Genomic DNA, 22,030 nt, shown 5'->3' on the forward strand with positions numbered 1-22,030 from the left:
AAATGGAATTTAAATAATACGACCAGAAGTGAGGAGAAGTGGGGAGGAAGATGATTGTCCCCCCCCCTCCCGCCTATCTCTACTTTTTCGTTCCTTTCAATATTTTCTTCTTATTTTTTTTTTGGTTTTCGTTTTGTTTTGTTTTATTATTTTTATCTCTCGTTTGCGTGCAAAGGAATATTTATTTCTCGCATGGAAAATCATAGTCCATTACTGCATCATTATCGAATCGAATTATCCAAGTAATGGAGAGTAGTGGGCCTGAGAAGGGGTTGAAGGGAGGGGGGAGGGGGATAGGGAGGGGGAGAGGGAGGGGGTAGGGGAAGCTTGTAATCACGTTCATAAATAGGCGTAATTATAATTAGCATTATTGAATATACACGGCTACCACGTTTACGCTTATTAGACAAAAATAAAGAATGAAAGAATGAAATAAAAATGAATAGAGTGAATGAGAGAGAGAGAGAGAAAGAGAGATAGAAAAAATGGATGATGAAGAGAAGAGTAAAACGTTCATATAGAAAAATGGCGGCGTGTGTGAAAGGAACCTCGATATTTCGCGCAATTTATTCTTGTGTCTGTCAAGGTGTGTTGTTTATTCTTTTGTTTAGTTTTTTCTTTCATTTTCTATCACATTTTTTCCCACACACTTATATATACATGTAAAAAGAAAAAGAAAAGAAAAGAAAAAAGAAATAATCAAATAATGATTTTTTTTTTTTTTACAGGAGCTCTAATTGCAATACGTGAGACAAGATAAAAAAAAAACCGTGTCACTGGTTCTTCTGTATTATTTCTTCTACTTACACTTGCTATTAAATTATTTATACTCGTTGAAATATATATATATATATATATATATATATATATATATATATATATATATGAATATTTTGTAGAGTTTCAATTGAAATCTAAAAATAAAAGAAAATATAACGTAACTTATATATAACAGTTATATATATGGACCATTCTATATGTCAAATACAACATACATACACACATGCATATATATATATATTTATACAAGTGAGTTTATCGTATTGATAGAAAGAACGGTAAAATTCTAATACGAATCTTAAAATGTCTCTTACAATCGTTAGATTTATCTACGATTATCTTCTCAAGATTATTTTCAATCTATACGACTTTATATATATATATATATATGTATGTATATATGTATGTATATAAATAGGAAGGAACATATTTTCACGCATGACTAGCATTATATTATTATATTTCGAATGGTACGTATCCTCATTAACGTCAAGTTACGTTTTGATCAAGGTCGACGAACCAATATGGTTACTGTCCAACAACCATGATGACTGTCGATCAACGGAAGTTTTTAAATAAAATTAAAATATCATGTGTCCAGATCACACGTGTTAGAAATGTAATCTTCTTAAAAAATTAACTTTCCAGAGAATTAGACAGAATGCACATGTTTCTTATTTTATTTTATGAGTCTACGAAAAAATTCAATCAATGCACCGAGTGTAATAAACCAAAATTTAATCAATGCAACGAGTCTACGAAAAGTTCAGTCAATGAATGAATGTACGAAACAAAAATTTGTTTCAATTTTACGAGTCTACGAAAAGTTCAGTCAATGAATGAATGTAGGAAACAAAAATTTGTTCAATTTTACGAGTCTACGAAAAGTTCAGTCAATGAATGAATGTAGGAAACAAAAATTTGTTCAATTTTACGTGTCTACGATGTAAGAACACAAAATTCAGTCAATGCACACGAAGTCTACGAAAAGTTCAGTCAATGCTCATTGATCATTGACGAATTTCTTCGTAGACTCATTGAAATTTTTTTGTAAAAATGCACGAGTCCTCCGATCATTGACTAATTTCTTCGTAGACTCATGAAAATTTTTTTGTAAAAATGAAAAATCCTTCGATCATTGACTAATTTTTTTCGTAGACTCATTGAAATTTTTTTGTAAAAATGCACGAGTCCTCCGATCATTGATTAATTTCTTCGTAGACTCATCGAACTATTTTGTCTAAAAACTATCTATGTGATTTAGTTTTCAACCGATTGTAAGTTACAAATGAGTTCACGTTGAATCGGTAAAGGTAATTCGGTCAACTTTCGAACATAGAATGGCGTCCTGGTCGAATATTAAACAAAGGTAGATCCGTTATCATCGTAAATAGTACGAGTAATTCGTACACAATTAATTACTTTTTAACTCTGAATACATTGATGACATTATTATTTATAATAAATGAAAATAATAAAATGATTGACATTGAAATGTCGTCATTAATAAATCTATTTTAAAATAAATGATTTCAATGATTGCTAACAAATGTATATTTAATTGTAAAAAAAAAAATAAAATAAAATAAAATAAAATAAACGAAATGAAAAGAAAATAAAAAGGGAAAGAAAGAAAGAAAGAAAGAAAGAAAGAAAGAATAAAAGAACAGAAAAGAACAGAACGTGTTCATGCATCTTACGTCAACGGCAATGACTAACGGTAATAATCTCCAAGGCTGTATAACGTCAGGGATACCAGTCAAGTTCAAGATCCCAAGGCTCGATGAGCTGTTAGTGAAAGAACGAGGAGAAATGTTAAACAGGAGAACGAGAAGTTACATACACACACACACACACACACATACACACACTCATAAACACTAATATACATTCTTACAAGTGTATAGGAAAAAGCCGAGTGACCGAAATAAATACGATGACCGATCAACCAAACCATTCGTTCAGAAATAGCAAACTTTGAATTTTATAAGTTTCTTTGTAATAAAAATATTTTTATGTCATATATATATATATATATATATATATATGATAGTAAAAATGATTCTGTTTTTTTGTTTTTCAGAATGTAAAAGGTTTATGCAATATTATAAATAAGACTGAAATCGATATATTCCTAAAAATGTAATAAGATTACTTGAAAAATGCTTTTTGTATTGTATACAATCAATCATATGGAATAAAAATGTTTTACAAGTATGTTTGGATGAAGATCTTCAAATAAAATTCATCAATAAAAATGTAATCAATTTTTAAGACCAATTAGAGATGGTATGTATGCGAATAAAATGTTTAATATCATAATTTTTTAAAGTAATATCTGTCGATAATAATGCAATCTGCATTATCTACATATAATAGATTCCTGTTTTATCTTTGGCAAATAAACAAGTAACATGATTTATAAACTGTCGATAAAAAGTCAATTAAATTTTTTACCGACTGTAGTGCGACTATCGGTAACATCGATTATCTAGCTTACCGACTTTGGGTTATAGTAGATTTCTTTATTTATATTTAAAAGTTATTAATTTATAATTATCAATAATTACAATAATTATATTTTATATTTAAATCTTTTACAAACCGTAACGCAATCATCAACACCACTGTCGGTAATAGCGGTTACTTCACTTGCCGACCCTAGGTAATAGTAGATTTCTTTATTTATAATAAAAAATTATTATTTTATAATTATTAATAATTAAAATCATTACATCCTATACTATATATATTCAATATAAAAACACACACATATATATACACCATTACTTTGAGTAGTATGTGTTTCCTAAATATTATACTTTTATATAAAATACAGAACATATTGTTCATTCTAATATTACAAAAACTTTAATTTCTTTAAAAAAAAAAAAAAAAAAAAAATGACTTATATTTAATTTGAATTAAAAATGTGCAATAAATCATTATGGTGTTCATAAGTTATGATCAATCTAAAGAGCTTTATACATATATCATCATGTAACACAATGACTATACTTTTTATTTAAAATTATATTACGAAGTACATTTATATACATAAAAAATGTATAGCTATTGCATTAAACTTATTCTTTAAAGACATCATTATTCGCATCCATGTAACAATATTATTTTCTCTTATAACGGTTATCTTCAATGTTATATTTTGCATTTAATGTAGCATAATATCACCTTATAATCTAATTTGTATCGCTCCGTTATAAATGATACAGGAATGTTATCGGTTTTTTTTATTTTCCACTTCAACTTCCTCCTCCTCCTCCTCCTCCTCCTCCTCCTCCTCCTACTCCTCCTCCTCCTCCTACTCCTCCTACTACTACTCCATCTCCTCTTCCTCTTCCTCTTCCTATCATCGAACAACAACAAAAAAAGAACTTTTCACATAATTTCGAACAATCTTAATTAATATTAATATTAATATTAATAATAATAATAATAATAATTTATCAAATAATATTAGAATACAAATACAAATGTAAATGTAAATGTAAGATCAATCAATCAATCAATCAATCAAAGAAAGTAAAAAAGAAAAAAAAACAAAAAAAGAAAATGAAGAAGAATAAAATGAAATTTAATATGAAATAAAAAATAAACAAAAAAAAAAAGAAAAAAAAAATGTGGACAACAGGACAACCGTCTTTCTGCATGATTAATTTTTTTAACACTGGCCATATTTAGTGAAGTACATTTAAGTAGGCCTATTTCATATATATATATATATATATAATATATACGACGAAAATAAAAATATGTCGTCGCGATTAATTTGTATTGTACAAAAAGTTCGAGTTTCGCACCTGCATAATATATATTATATATATCAACGCACCTTTTCTCCTCTATGATTGTATTTTTATAAACAATCACAACGAGCCGTATTTCTATCTCTCTCTATCTCTCTCTCTCTTTCTCTCTCTCTCTCACTCTCATCCGACTCGTTCTTAAATTATATATACATATACATAAATATATATATATATATGTATATTTATTTAAGTTAAATACACAATTGTGTCTAAATATAGGATATTATTTTCCATAATTGTTACAATAAAATCAAATTTACAAAAAAAAAAAAAAAAAAAAATCCATTTCTAATGACGTACATATACGTCGTCAATTGGATTATGACGTATATATACGTCATTAGAAATTGATTTTTTTTTTGTTTATAACACATTAAACTCGTCAATCTGTTCTTACCAAAAAAAAAAAAAAAAAATCATCAATTCCTAATGACGTATATATACGTCATTAGAAATCTTTTTTTTTTTTTTTTTTTTTTTTTTAATAATACATTGAACTCCTGAATCTGCTCTTACGAAAAAAAAAAAAAAAAGAAAAAAAAAGAAATCAATTTCTAATGACGTATACATACGTCATTAGGAATAATTTCTTTTTTTTTTTTTTTTTTTTATATATATATATATAACAAACTATATCCATTGTAGGTTATTGTTTTAATCATCATCGGTTAGATTTGTTATATCAGTAAATATATATGAATATGTATACACACACACACACACATATGGAGACTGGGCTCGTATTTGAAAATACACTGCAAATGATTTAACTTGTCGAGAGAGAATATATATATATATATATATAATTTAACATATCATTGCTCATTTTTGTGTGTTTATTATTATTATTATTATTATCATCATCATCGGTCTGACTGACTTCTTCTTTTACTATTTTTGTTCCTTCTTTCTTTCTTTCTTTCTAACTTTGTTTTCTGTTTCATTTTTGTGTTTTACAGTTCTTAGGGACGACGACGACGACGACAACATTTAAACAAACACGTTGAGATTCTTGCGATATATATATATATATGATATATATCATTTTTTAGTTTTCTTCGTGAGATATACAGCTATACAATTTACATACATATATATACACATCTATATATACGTGTAAACTTGAATATATATATATATACGTATATATATATATATATATATATATATATATATATATTTTGTTTTTATTTCGTTTGTATGTCAAACACTTTACATATACAATATATTCATCTAATTCGTTCTTTGCTTTTCTTTTCTTTTTTTATTTTTGTTTTTTTGTTTTTATTTAATACAATCAATAAATGTTATTTTAAATTCATCTTTGCTTTCGTAAAATGCATGACACAAAAATAAATGCTTGTATCTGAAGTATATTCTTATTTTTTTCTCCCCCTATCATCATCATCATCATCATCATCTTCTTCTTCTTCTTCTTGTCTCATTAGCTTCATTACATTTTCTTTTTTTTTTTTTAATTTATTTTTAACATTCTAACTAATTCTCTCGCATTTTTCAGAAACAATTAACCCTTTCGCTACAACAAGCCACTATAGTGGCCCCTCCATTTTACATACAACGAACGAACATATACAGTTCACATCAAATATACAATAATAATGGACGTGTAATTTTAATGTTTTGTTTCTTTCAATTAAAAATTGTTAATATCAGCAATAAAATTATTCACAAATGTGTTTCAATGTTGCACACAACACAACAACTGCACAAAAAAGTGCAAAGTTTCAATGCTGCATGTATTAACAGCTTATACAGTAAGGAAAACATACCCGTAGCGAAAGGGTTAAGAGAGTGGTGGTTATACATGTGCACCCCTCTTATTCTTATTCTTCATTTTCATATTTCATATTTCATATTTCATATTTTTCATTAACCATAAAGTTAATCAAACTTTATACAAAATATCACAAAAATCACACCAGCCTTTTTGTCCGTAGTAACAAATGAAAATCATCGTGAAAGGTTTTCCATATTTTCATTTTTTACTCTTACACAAAATACCACAAGAAAAAAAAAATAAAATAAAATAAAATAAAAAACCCTAGTAGTAGTAGTAGTAGTAGTAGTAGTAGAAAATATTGCAAAATATTGAAAACATGTGTCAACAAAAAGACATTTGAATTTCTTTTTAATATTAAATACACGTGTATTCAATATTTTTCAATATTTTGTACTATTAGGGAAAGAACAATCTCAACTAACATTTTTTTATACGTTTCAAATATTTAACCCTTTGACTGCCATATTGAAATCTCCTAAATTTTCTCCAAAACACACCACAGCATTATTTTTATTATTCAAATGAATATTATTAGTAATATAATAATAAATTGTGTGTGTGTGTGTGATGTTTCAATAAGAAAATTGTATTAGGTAGACTTTAAAGTAATAATGTCGTTTTCCTAACCTTAAATTCAAACAAATTACTTAACCAATTTTTATTCTTAAATTAATAATATAATCACATTTAGTCATCAACAACCATGTTTTTTTTTTTTTTTTTTTTTTTTAATCTAATATGCAAATTGTTATAATACTCGACTGATCAAAATCAATCGGTTTTTCAATTAAAATATCAAAATATATATTTATAAACAAATAGAAACGACATTACTTTCATGTCCCTCTAATAATTGTTCAATAGAACATTTTTTTTATTATAAAATATCTTTCTATATATCTGTCATATATTCAAATAACCCTAACTTTCAATTTTCAATTACTTTTTTTACAATTGTAAAAGGTTCATACACTATGGTCAACCAATGACACCACTGTGGTGTCTTACAAGAAACAATGGCTGTTCATATATGATCAATTGTTCAATTTTTTACTTCAAAGTATCTTTTAATATATCTGTCATATTCAAATAACCCTAATTTTCAATTTTCAATTACTTTTTTACAATTGTAAAAGGTTCATACACTATGGTCAACCAATGACACCACTGTGGTGTCTTACAAGAAACAATGGCTGTTCATATATGATCAATTGTTCAATTTTTTACTTCAAAGTATCTTTTAATATATCTGTCATATATTCAAATAACTCTAACTTTCAATTTTCAATTACTTTTTTACAATTGTAAAAGGTTCATACACTATGGTCAACCAATGACACCACTGTGGTGTCTTACAAGAAACAATGGCTGTTCATATATGATCAATCGTTCATTTTTTCATTTCAAAGTATCTTTCAATATATCTGTCATATTCAAATAACCCTAACTTTCAATTTTCAATTACTTTTTTTACAACTGTAAAAGGTTCATACACTATGGTCAACCAATGACACCACTGTGGTGTCTTACAAGAAACAATGGCTGTTCATATATGATCAATTGTTCATTTTTTCATTTCAAAGTATCTTTCAATATATCTGTCATATTTAAATAACCCTAATTTTCAATTTTCAATTACTTTTTTACAATTGTAAAAGGTTCATACGCTTTGGTCAACCAATGACACCACTGTGGTGTCTTACAAGAAACAATGGCTGCTCAATATATGACTAACATGGCAGTCAAAGTGTTAAAACGTCATTAAAATGAAGTAACAGATTTACAATGCTATTTAGGGGAGAAGATAATACATCGGTGCATCTTTTTGCATGCTCGAGAGAAAAAGAAAATAATTAACAACGTTAAACAATACAAGACAACATAACAAACGTTTGTTTGTGTTATACATCACGCCATGTGTTCACAGTTTGGCAGTGGCTCTCTTGCTGCTCGCAGTAACAATTGTTTAACAAATTTACAATTGCAAAGCATTAGACAAAAAAACACATGAGAAATGATTTAACAAATATTTATATATATATATATAGGGACGTATACTTGATTTTGTATCATTTCAAAAATATCCAATAATAAAATTTGTTTTAATTTAATGTTACTTTAAATGTATGTGTTTAATTAAATGTCTGAAACAAAAAAAAATTCATGTGATTTGTTAAATTGAATTTGTTTGTTTGTTTTTTTTTTTTGTACTATTATTATTTGTTGTTTATCTTCAAAGAGATATAAAATCGAGCATGCACGTGTTGTGTGTTCAAAAATTAATTATTTAATATCAATAATAATTCTTTCATTTCTTTATAACTTTACAAATATTATATATACATATATATATATATATGTATATTAAAAAGCAATAAATGAATTAATCAAAATCAAATCATTTCAATAAGATAAATATGAAACGTCTAAATGACGATCATCATCATTAAGTGTTTTACAAAGAAACATTTTGAGCACAACAATATATTTGTGTGCAAATATATTTGTTCACAAATGATTATTATTAATAATAATAATTATATTATTTATAATGAGTATAAATAGAGACTTGATTGTGCATTTATAATTTACAAAGATTTCTTTCTCTCAAGAAGAAAACTTTTCTATTTTTCTTTATTTTTTTTTTTTCATTTTTCTCTTTTTTATCAAATTCATTCATTCAACAAGGTTTGTTTGTTTGTTTGTTTGTTTTTTTACAATTTTCTTTGTCGTATATTCCCTTTTTTTTTTTTTCAAATATATAAGACACTTCTCTTAAATGTTCAAAGAAACGAGCACGCTAAAAATGCACTTCCTTTATTATTATTATTATTATTATTATTATTATTATTATTATTATTTAACCCTTTATAATTATTATCATGTTAAATAAAAATAAATGTTATCTAAACGTTGATGATACCACTTTAGTTGTTTCTTATTAAACAATTTATACTTAAAACAATAATATTATATTAATTTTTTTTTCTAATACAACGAGTTTTATAACAATAAAAAAATTGTGACTCTTGGACGATAAAATAAAATAAAATAATATAAAATACAATATAATATATAATAATAATAATAATTAAACAAATATACAATATTTAAATTATAATCAAGTGTAAACGATCAAAGTTTTTCTTTGTTTTTTTTTTTTTTTTTTTGTTATAGAGGATTATTTTTAAACACTACTACCATTTTCACATTAATTCGACCATTATTTTTTACACAAATAATACAAAAATCTTTTTCACAGTTACATTATTATTATTATTATTAATATTATTATTATTATTATTATTAATATTAATATACCGTTCACGAGGACTTCCGGCTGTTTCGTGAAAATTACAAACAGCTTCATTTTTCATTTCTTTTTTTTTTTCGACAATGAGAATGTTCTTTCTTTTCTTTTCTTTTTTTTTTTTTAAACAAATTAAAATCATATATGTATATATGTATGTATGTATATATGTAATGTGTGTTTTATATAGATGAAAAACAAAGCGCCAGTGACCAGCACAACGCACGTAGGTATATTCTTTAGCCATATTTTTTTCTTGTTTTTTATTTTGTAATTTTTTTTCTATTCATTTTTTAATTATTTTTTCTTTTTTTCTTCTTCTATCTTTCTTTTCCCTTTCTTACGTACTTTTTTTTGTTTTTTTGTTTTTCTTTTGGCAGAAGAAGAGACATACAAATAATGTATCATCATCATCATCATCATCATCATCATCATTAACTCTACTGTCTTTTTTTTTTAATACACACTTAATTCAAAATCATGATTTCAATGCAATTCAACAAATCAAAATGCAAAATGTACACAAACAAGGCTTCAACGTACAGAAGAAAAATGAAATGAAAATTATAATCAATGTACAATGATCACAATAAATTATAATCAATGTACAATGATCACAATAAATTATAATCAATGTACAATAATCAACAAATTATAATCAATGTACAATGATCAACAAATTATAATCAATGTACAATGATCACAATAAATTATAATCAATTTACAATGATCAACAAATTATAATCAATGTACAATGATCAACAAATTATAATCAATTTACAATGATCACAATAAATTATAATCAATGTACAATGATCAACAAATTAGTTCAAAAGCAAACTACAATCTTTCAATCTCTTTGTATCATCTTTCAATCTCTTTGTATTATCTTTCAATCTTTTTGATAATAAAAAAACTTGTTTTATATATACACAAATGTTTAAAAATAATTTCAACACTGAACAAAATATTACTACATTACTACTGTTTTATTAAAACAGTATTTGATGATTATGATTTAATATGTTGCACAGCAACAATTGAAATAATAATGAATGAACAATATGTTAAAGTGTACTTAGAATTATTATAAAGTATGATCAATTTTTATACTTTTTTTTTTTCATTATTATTTTTCTATTTACACCTTGAAGCCTTATTTCAAATATGCATTTGTTGTTTCTTTCTCATTTAATATTCCCTCTTCTTTTTCTATCACACGTTTATCGTTTACTTGAAACTTTTGTATTCACGTATAAGATGTACAATATACGATTTCATAATGTTGATGAAAAGCAAGTACGATAAGCATAAGATTGTATTATTATTTATATATATATATGTATATATAAATACTTTTTTAAAATTGTTTTCTTTAACAAGCACGTTTTAAAACACTGTCAACGACACTTAACACAATTCTTTCGAAAAGGGAATATTATAATTAGTTTGCAAAATGATATAAAATAAAACAAATAATATTGAAATTGTTTTTTTTTTTTTTAACTTCGATGCATGATTTCAACGTCAAACCTGATTATTATTATTATTATTATTATTATTATTATTAATAATTGTCATGGGAATTAATACTTTTTGATATATATATATATAATATTATTATTTAAATAATAGAATTATGTTGGGTGCCATTTGACGGTTTTTGTTTGTCTCTTATCTCAAACCTTGGGATCCTTCGTTGTTAATTATTAAGACACTGGTAAGAAGATATATATATATATATTTTTTTTTTGTAATAAAAGGCTTCCAATGTAAGAGGAAGAGGACTGACAAAATTCTTACTTTTCTCGTCCATACGAACTTGTCCTTGTTTGTTTTGTGAATAAAACTATAATATGTTCTACACAATTATAATACAACTTTTTTTTTTCTTTTTTTTTTTTTACAATGAAAAACAATGGTAATCGTAATAGTATACTTCTTTGATGGAAGAAGAGACAATTGAGTAAAAAGAAAAAAAAAAAAAAAAACAAAGAAAAATTAAAAAAGAAGAACAAGTTAGATTACCCAATAAAGAAGCAGCGACAAACAACAACAACAACAATAACAACAACGGCTTCGCAGCATTCTTTTCGCTCGTAATAATCGAATTTTTGTTTTAGTACACAACTTCGTTCATGAACAACGACGATAGTAAATAGTAATAGTAATAGTAATAGTAGTAATAATAATAGTAGTAATAGTAATAGTAGTAGTAGTAGTAGTAGTAACTCGACAAAAATTTCACAAATTTCTTTTATTTCCAATGGCTTTTGAAATAGTTGTCTTTCAAATAACCGGCATAAATTCAAACGTCGTCGACGATTTAACAAAAGCCAGTCAGAGACAACACGTCGACGATCTCATCACCGTAGACTATAATTTTCTTCTCATGGATTTATCTTTCTCAAGTGAAACAAACATACCGAAATCCATGATTATACATTTTTTATCCATAGATCAAACGAGATTAATCTCGTTTTTCGTCGATTATTCCTTTCAGGTCGTCCCAACCCCTTCCTTCTTCTTCTTCTTCTTCTTCTTCTTCTTCTTCTTCTTCTTCCTTTGGATGGTGGTCACGACATTTGTTTCTTCTCATATTAACTCATTTTTCAAGATGATCCATTAGGTGATCACTAACATCTAACGAGTATCGCTTCATTTTGCCTCATCTTGTTCCATCGGTTCTTCTGAGACTTCTCGGGAATGATCCGGTGTAGTTCTGTAAACAACAATAAATTAATATGTGAAAATAATGCAAATTTAATCTGTTAACTAGGTGTGGGACGTATAAATACGTCAAACGTATTACTTTAAAGCTAATGGTTTAAACCTTTGTACTTTATATATAAATAAACATAAATAAATAATAATAAAGCTGCATAATTAAAAGAATTCCCCGGTTAACAGATTAATTTCAAAATATATATTTATTTAATTAATAATACATATTAATTAAATAAACATATATAAATTTATTATATAAAAATACAATACATACTAGTATAGCATATAATACATATATAGTATAATATATATGTTTCTTCTGTATTTACACAGGTAAATTATATATAATAAAATTCACGGTTGTGTAAATAACTAATAAAACCTAACCTCTCTACTTACAAGGAAATAAATTTGATTATTAACATTCCATAAAACCAGGTAAATTGTATAGAAAATTCACGGTTGTAAATAGTTAATAAAACCTAACCTCTACTTACATGGAAACAAATTTGATTATTATCATTCCACTAAATCCTTCATATATATAATTGTTTTATAAAACAACAATTAAAAACTATTATCGGCTCTTCTTTATGCACACTAGTCCAATTAATCACAAATTAATTATTTACATTTTCTTATTATAATATTATTTGTCTCTCTTTATCTATCACTTTAGCTGTCACTGATTAGAACGATTGAATAATCGATTTCTATCGATCTCGCTATTCCTCTTCCTAGGAATGCGCGGCAAATTCAAACGAAAGAAAATGTACTTTTCTTTATATATAATTGATTATTAATATTTTATTAATTATTAATATATTATTAATATATATATTATTATTAATAATTAAATAATAAATAAATAATAAAAAAAAAGCTACGTAATTAAAAAGGGAATTCCCTCTATGCTTCTTCCTACGAATGCGCGGCAAATTCAAACGAAAGAAAATATACTTTTCTTTATATACAATTTATTATTAATATTTTATTAATTATTAATATATATTAATTAAATAATCAAAAAAGCTTCATAATTATAAAGGGAATTCCCCGGTTAACAGGTTAATATTTTTTTAACACATTTCAATTGTCAATTTAGACAATTACTTTCATATAGATATTGGTCACCTAAATACTGTCTTTGTTAGATTCTTTTTTTACATGTGGAAATAAATGATACGTATACCTACAGAAATAAATTAAAATAATATATGTATAAATTTTTTAAATTTGATACTAACGTAAGATTCGTAGGCTGTTGCATTGAGAGCGAAGCCATCGCAGATACAGTTTCCGTTTCATCGTGTTCCTTCTGACTTGCCTCTATTGCACTCATACCAACGGTATGAGCGAAGAGTTTAACACATTGCCAATGAGACATCTGTTTTATAAGATACAAAAAATAGAATGAAACAAAACAAATTTGATATTTCATTATAAAATAATTGTTATTTTATAAATTACCTGAATGGCTATAGTCTTTTGTAACGTATCAATGGCATTTTGGCAAGGTGCCCGCGTTAGTTCATCTTCTCGAATAGGAGTTGGTTCATCTCCTAACAAAGCTCTTACACATTCCTGAGCAGAATCGCATATTGCTGCTAAATCATAGCCACCTTCCAATGCGAGAACAACCTTACCACCTGCTAGAGTTAACAACTGTTGTGTCATTCTACCGAAACACGCAGGGCTGACCTTGTAACCACCAAGTGGTGCTGGATGACCAACGGCTGCATCAAAACCGGCAGATACTAAAATGATTTCAGGATCGAATACTTTAGCGATCGGCATAACTATCGTACGAAATGCTGCTAAATATTCTGCATCTCCCATTGGTGGATTCAATCCACCAGACCATGCTACGTTAACGTTGTATCCTAAACCTTCTCCGGTACCACATTCTGTTGGTCCTCCCGTACCAGGGAAAAAGTTACCCTCGTCGTGTCGGTGTATGGAAAGATAAAGTACTCTTGGATCGTCGTAAAACATATGTTGAGTTCCATTTCCATGATGAACGTCCTATAAAATGTTCATCAAATGTTAATTAGAAAAATGTCAGGTTTATTAATACCCAGTAATGACAAATACAAGAAAGGTATTATGTTATTACCCAATCAACAATTAATATCTTTCTGATGTCGAGTTTTTGTTGTAATAAACGAGCAGCGATTGCTACAGAATTAAAGAAACAAAAGCCCATCGCTTGATTACTCTCCGCATGATGTCCAGGTGGTCTAACTACAGCAAAACCATTCTTGATGTCACCCATTGCTGTTTTCAAAGCGAGATCTACGACACATCCTACTGCCATTCGTGCTGCAGGTGCGGTGTTTAATTCGTTCCACGTTGTATCAGAATCAACCCCTACTCCTCCGCAAGGTAATTCAATAATCGGTAATTGTGGAAACTTCGTCATGTCTAATTTCTGACGACTCATCGGATTCGTTCCTGTATAAAAAGAATATTTGAATATTTAGAAATGTACGTGGTGTTTTCATATAAACAAATATTTATAATTAATTACTACCGAATAAAAGTGTGTGAGCCTCGCTGTGACAAGTTTGAATTTCTTCTAGTGTAGCTTGACGTGAACGAACTCTACTGCAACGCTGAGATAATCCTGTTTCTGATAGTCTAGCCCAAACACTCTGTAATCTACCGCCATGTTCAGGATGGCCCCTTACAGTTTCACCACAAACACAAGCGTGTTTTAACATCAATTGATCATATGCCAGTCCTGTGTTAGCTCGATGAGGAGAACCCCGAGCAAACATATCACCACCGCCACCCTGAGGTCCTTCGTGAAAGTTCAAATCAATAATTATATCTTACCAGTTCCTTCCAAAGAATATCCTCTGGTTTTATTCATCAACATTAGCATCATCATCAAATATCTCTGGCTTACCTAAATGTACCAACGGACTAGAGAGAGCTCTGGAAAGTGGTCTGGATTGTGAACTCCTGCCACCGGAATAGGCCGTAGACTCGTTCGTCTGTAAGGTATGTCTCATCATCAGATCTCTCTGTTGTTGCAAAAATTGTTCACGATCCCTCTGTTGTTTCGACATTTCACTTTCCTCCGACAAATCTTTTTTCCCCGTAAGATCTATCACTTCGGATTCCTCACTTTCCGGTGCTTCATCCAACTGATTCGTCTGTCCACGTGAACTGACACGCGTTAATACGGTCTGACGTATCTGTTGTTTCAAATAATTATGAGCTTGTTGTTGATCATGTTGATGTTGTTTCTCAATAAGGTATTCCTCGTAATGAGCTGGTGGTGCCATCATACCACTTTGTAACATTGGATGACCAAGAGGTAATGGAGCGGATTGAGTTCTACCTGGATGATGTTGGGAAAGAGAAAAATGCAAATTAATTGAAATAGAATAACTTGATAGTGTTGCAATAACTCGTTAATGTGCATGCTGTGTTTTTTTTTTTTGTTCTTTGTTCATCGTTGATTCTCCCCAACGAGCCTCTCTCTTCTTCTCTTTTATTTGTTTTCTTTGTTCTTGTTGTTTTAACGAAGGAACATAGCACACACACACACGTGGAATTGTTTGTTAAGGGAAGAAAGCGAAAACATACTACCTAAAGGCCGGTGACTAGCCTTCTGCAGTCTTGTATGTGCTACTTGTGTATCCGTAATTGGATATACCGGATGTTGTCTGCTGCCTACTGACACTTGTTCCAAATTTTGCATTTGTTTGTGAATATATGTAGGATCACCATCGATTACCGTTAACGATGGATAAAATGGTAAGGTCCCTGGTAACATTTGACCGGTCAACGGCATACCAAGACGAGCTGTAAAAGCAGCACGAACTTCTGCTTCCGATACAGGTGCTAATTTAGATCCACTCTGCTGTGAAAATACATAATGTGAAAATGATACACCTTATATGCAATTACATAACAATCTACGAATGATTTATTTATATTTATTATATAATTTAGGTTAGGTTAGGTTAGGTTAGATTAGATATATTATTAATTAATATATGATTTGTGACATAACCTAAATTGATTATTAAATAAATAATTGTATTATTTTTGAGACTTACAGCTGAACTGGATGGAATTTGTGGTCTACCCAATGAAATATTGGGCATGGACGGTGAACTAAATAATGAAAGATCCGAAAGACTTCCTTGTTGACTACTACTTGTCAAAGGACCACCATAACTCGTACTTTCACTTTCCTGTACAATCAATGTAGAATTTCAATGAAATTGTTTTTAACACTTTTTTCTTTTGTTTTAAATCTAATAATAATAATAATGATAATAATTGTACCTCTTGTATTGCGGTGTTACTTCCAGCAGTTGGACTTGCTTGAGAATTATTGACAGTCGGTGGTGAGTTAGGCCCCGATTCTGGATTACTACCAGCATCTGAAAATGATCCAGTTTTATGTTTTACATTAACATAAAAACTGTTTATTATAAGCATTAAAAATCAAAATTGATTTTCAAAAAATTGATCGAATATAAATTAAAATCGAAACAAAACAAAATATATGTATATATATATATATATATAAAATATATATGAATATTTGTTTTGATTTAAATGGTACAGCGAAATGGCGCGCGAATTCGAATCGAAATTGCATTGCTTTTAAAGTAACAATAAAATAAAACAGAAAAAAAAAAGAAAGAAAATTGCGTGTGATAGCCTCCTCACCGTTAAAAGATAATTATCTACATCAGATGCTAAAAAAGAAAAAGAAAAAAGGAAACTCGAAATTGTTTTTTTTAATAATCATCTACATTATACAGATACGTGTGTGTTTGTGTAATAATAATATAATTAATAATATATCGTAATATGGTAATTATAGGAAGTTTGTTTGTTTTTTTTTCATGCTGTTAAAAACTTGACAAAATAGCATATAAATCAACAAGTCCAACAAGTCCAAAAAACGATAAAATTAAAAAAAAAAAAATAATAAAATAATAATAAATAAATAAAAGGGAGGTAAAGGAAGATGTAAAGGAAGATATAAATAAAAATATAAAACAAACGTAATGGTGGTAAAAACGTAAACGTAACTCGAAAAGAAAATTAAAAAGGATGAGAGAGATAGATAGATAGATAGATAGATAGATAGATAGATAGATAGATAAAAGAAGATAGAAATAGATAGTTTGAGCGGATAGAGATATAGGGGTGGGGGTAGTAACAAAGTTTACAAAAATAAAAAAAAATAAAATAACAAAAGTAATCAAATGAAATATATATAAAAAGAAAAGATAACAATAACGGTAATAATACTGGCGATTGCTGCTACTATTATTATTACTATTATTATTATTATTATTATTATTATTATTAATAATTACAATCATGATTATTATTATTGTTATTATTATGACTATGGCAGTTTATGATTAATCAAAACAATAATAATAATCATGATAATTATTAATACTATTGTTATTGTTATTATTATGACTATGGCTAGTTTATGATTAATCAAAATAATAATAATAATAATAACAATAATAATAAGCTAATAATAATAGTAATAATAATAATAATAATAATAAGAACAACACGGGTGCAACGAAATTTCGGCGAATGCTCACGCGCGGAGGAGGATGTTCTTGCGAGTTCGTCCGAAGACGGTCCTCTTGATCGTAAAATGAAGATGACGTACTTGCTAGTAACGACTTCCGCTTGAGATGCGACAGAAGACGATCCTTCCTTCTTGCCATCAGGGGCGAGTGCCGCAATGCCGCCATATTCCTCTCCACGCGTTGTTTTAATCGCACCTTCAGGTTCGGCTCCGATGCTGGCCAATTTTTAGCCAGGGTTAGTCGGTCATTATCATACCACAGGTTTAAGGGGGGTTGTAAGGGGTTGGGGGAGGGTGTTTGAATTGGTGAAAGAAAATAGTGTTGAACAGGTGGTCGTAGGGTGTAAGAATTTTGGAAGACTGTGTCACGAATTATAAAAGACGCGCGTAATGAAATTGGGTCGATTCAAAATTTGTTTGTTTCGCGTTTTGTTTGTTGGAAAGGGTGGTGGTGGTGGTAGCTGGGGGGTAAAGGGGGTTTCCTATTTTGTTTTTAATTTTATTTGTTTATTAAGTTGATGATGTTAACTAACACGTACGCGGGAAAATGTATACTAATTCTTTTTATTTTATGTTTGTTTTTTTATTTTTTTTAATTTCACGCACCTCTCTTATCATCAATGAAGATTCTCTCTTGTTTTATTATTATTTTTTTTTAATTTGGAATTATTTTTTTTGTAATATTTATTTATATTTGTCTCTCTCTTTGGGGAAAGGCGATTATTAATCTTTTTTTTTCTTTGTTTATTTTAAATAACATTAATAATTGTCAAAACACACGCTAGATCGAAAAAGGTGCGGACATATTGGCTTATTAAGCGAATAAAAAGAACGGTAAAAAAATAAAAGAAAAATAAAAAGAATATAAAAAAAGAGAGAGAAAAATTATTAAACTAGACGAATGAGAGAAAGAGAAAGATAAAGAGTATAAAGAAAAAAAAAAAGAGAGAGAGAGAGAGAGAGAGAGAGAGAAACTATATCAGAAATGAAAGAGATGTGCGTGTAGCGTGCTTTTAAAAATGGCGCATTAAAATGGCGCGGAACCTGTATATATATACATATATATTAAATATTTTCATTTGAATGTAAAATAAAAACAATTCTCACTTTTTTTTTCTCTCGTCAATCGCAATTGTCTAAATCTTTTGCCGAATAAAAAAATGATAAATAATAAATAAAATAATGAATAAAAAATAAAAAAGAAAAATCATACGCGCGAACGAAATTTGATAAATCGAGCGGGTCAGCCGCCACAAAGCTGGTGATTTATTTTGCATTTTTGATAAATCGTCATCGTCATCATCATTCATCATTCATCATCAACACAACAACAGCAACAAGGTGTCATGGGGGGTGGGTGGGTGTTTGGGGGCAGGGGTCGAGGGGAAAAGACAAAGAGAAAAAAAAAAAACTAAAATCGCGTCAAGTGGCACGCGACTCTTTTGGCAAATCGCAACAACAACAACAACAACAACAACAATAACAACAACAAAAAAAAAACAATAAAAAAAAAAAAAAAATAATAATTCCATGCTTTAGTAGGCATTCTATTGGCACACAGAGACTAAAAAAAAAAAAAAAATTCCTCACGTGTGGGTTGCTCACATCAAAACTATATTTGAGAAATGAGATTCTCTCACGGTTTAATTGATTAATATATAATATACCTGTCTTTCTCAATGGAAAATCATCCCCAAATTTCTCTTGCAACATTTGTGGCATTCGATATGGATGAGATGAATTTGTGTTGCTCGTTGTTTCCGATTGGGGTTGCAACCTGAAAAAGAAAGAAATAAACAAAAACATTAAATGAAAAAAATCAACAAGAAATTAATGATACGTTTTAATATGAATTAAAAAATAATAATTAATTGTTTGTATTGATTATGCATCCAGAATGTGTGCACAACATTTTGTGAACAGAATGTTTTCTATTAAAATCCTGTAATAACTAAATAGAATATCAAATCATCAAGTACTATAATTTCATCAATTTTACTGTAAATATCATATTTTATGTACAAAATAATAAAACAAATTAAATTAAACTTAAAATAAAACTTAAATTAAAATAAATTGTTAAGTAAAATCTATTTTAATAATTACAAAGTAGGATATCAAATCAAGTACTGTAAATTGACACACTGTTTCTGTAAATCCTATATATTTTTCTATACAAAATAATAAAATAAATTTTTCATTAAAATCTATCTTAGTAATACAGTATTTTGTATTACTGTATTATTACAAGCTATACTATATTATTTGTATACTGTAACTATACTATTATAATCAAATCAAGTAGTATAACTCCATCAATGTTGCTGTAACCACCATATTTTCTATATAAAATAATCAAATAAATATTCAACTAAAATTGAGTTTTGTAATACAAAATAATATATCAAATCAAGTATTATAACCTCAAAACAATTACTGACCACCATAATATTTTCTATACAAATAAAAATAAAATCAATTTTAAACTAAAATCTATCTTTGTAATACAAAACAACTCAAGTAGTATAATCAAATCAAGTACTATACGATAGTATGAACTTCATATAATACATATGAAGTATTTCTATGATAATAAACATCATCAACGATTTAACAGAATAAAAATCACTGTTTACTGAACACCATATTTTCTATACAAAACAATCAAATCTAAATAAAATCAATTTTCAATTGAAATCCATCCTTGTAATACAAAACAACTCAAGTAGTATAATCAAATCAAGTACTGTAATCTCATAACTGTTACTAACCACCATATTTCTATACAAAAAAAAAAATAAAAATAAAATAAATATTCAACTAATCTATCCAGTAACACTAACATAACTTTTGATGATATATAATTCATTCAAATTAAAAGCCTGTATAAAATCTTTGTATAAATAATTTCATTATCAAAAGATATGACTAATAAAAAATATGACAAATTTATCCTATGTTTTTATTTAAGTAGAAAATAAATATACAAATGTTATTTGTCTGTTCGAGGACGAGGAAATATTTTCGAGAGCTCGTTGCTCGTAGAGCTAAATGGATAACTGGGCCAGGTTGTGCTATTACCGTTACTCGACGACGACGACGACCAAGAAGAAGAGAAAGAACAAGAAGAAACGTGAGGATGGGATGAAGAGAAAGAGAAGGAGAAGAAGAAGAAGAAGAAGAAGAAGAAAAAGGTGATGGTGGAGGACAAACTACCAAGACAAAAATGAAAACGAGTGTAGCATCAAGTTAACCTGACAACAACCAATAACCCATTATAAAACTTAACTTAAAAAACAACTTTAGCTAAATCTTACATTTGACATGGTCTGTAATAATAATATTAAAAAAAAAACAACAACTTAAATAATTAAATAACTAACTAGAATATTACAAGAGATAATAGAAATCCATCCATTTTAGTTGGACCATTGCCGGGGGACTTCCCCCACCTAAAGGAAGAAGAGGACGGGGGAGTAGAGAGTAAGGTGTGTTTGGATCAATTCTCGTGCCAATCGTATAATGAACTTGAGAGTTTGCACGTGTCTCCAATCGTTTTGTTATTTTCTTTCCTATGTATATATATATATGTATGTATTATACTAGGTTAGACTGTAAAACGTGTAAACGTATCACGTTGGGGGACTATACCTCTATGATATGATATTGTAATAATAATAATAATAATAGTACTCTTACGTAATAAGATAAACTTTGTCTAATAGAATAAATAGACGTCCGTGAAATTATTTTTTGTATTTCTTATCTTACTTATTTCCTAAGATATAAATATACATACACACACGTATATATATATAAATGTATATATGTTAGGTTGTCCAAAAATATTCGTGCCAATTTATAAATGCATTATATGAATATACAGTATGTATATTATATGCATATGTATGTATGTATGTATATTTATAAATACATTTTGAAAATTGTCAAAGTGTTACCTTTAAACTTTATTTTAAAATGTATGTATGTAT

The 22,030-nt window shown here is 27.9% G+C and overlaps 1 protein-coding gene across 8 annotated transcripts in view; it reads right to left on the reverse strand.

Annotated features, from left to right (window-relative positions):
• Window positions 1–3,781: 3,781 nt before the first annotated feature.
• Window positions 3,782–22,030, reverse strand: part of HDAC4 (histone deacetylase 4) — a 53,678-nt gene continuing 35,429 nt past the window's right edge. For 5 of the 8 annotated variants that reach the window (XM_089171640.1, XM_089171639.1, XM_089171637.1 and 2 more), the window contains 11 exons: window positions 19,706–19,815; window positions 18,120–18,254; window positions 16,754–16,851; window positions 16,522–16,659; window positions 16,046–16,322; window positions 15,360–15,797; window positions 14,982–15,251; window positions 14,565–14,902; window positions 13,919–14,473; window positions 13,696–13,835; window positions 3,782–12,443 (listed from right to left, as the gene is read on the reverse strand). In XM_089171640.1, the coding sequence (XP_089027766.1) occupies window positions 12,380–12,443; window positions 13,696–13,835; window positions 13,919–14,473; window positions 14,565–14,902; window positions 14,982–15,251; window positions 15,360–15,797; window positions 16,046–16,322; window positions 16,522–16,659; window positions 16,754–16,851; window positions 18,120–18,254; window positions 19,706–19,815 (2,563 nt within the window). In that variant the 3' untranslated portion in view covers window positions 3,782–12,379. The remainder of the gene's footprint in view (window positions 12,444–13,695; window positions 13,836–13,918; window positions 14,474–14,564; window positions 14,903–14,981; window positions 15,252–15,359; window positions 15,798–16,045; window positions 16,323–16,521; window positions 16,660–16,753; window positions 16,852–18,119; window positions 18,255–19,705; window positions 19,816–22,030) is intronic. The other 3 variants (XM_089171638.1, XM_015333290.2, XM_089171641.1) reach the window with 3 other exon arrangements.

This window comes from Polistes dominula, unplaced genomic scaffold, assembly GCF_049000335.1.
Source record: "Polistes dominula isolate Pdom_NZ unplaced genomic scaffold, Pdom_raw_medaka contig_26, whole genome shotgun sequence".
Classification (NCBI taxonomy): Eukaryota; Metazoa; Arthropoda; class Insecta; order Hymenoptera; family Vespidae; genus Polistes; species Polistes dominula.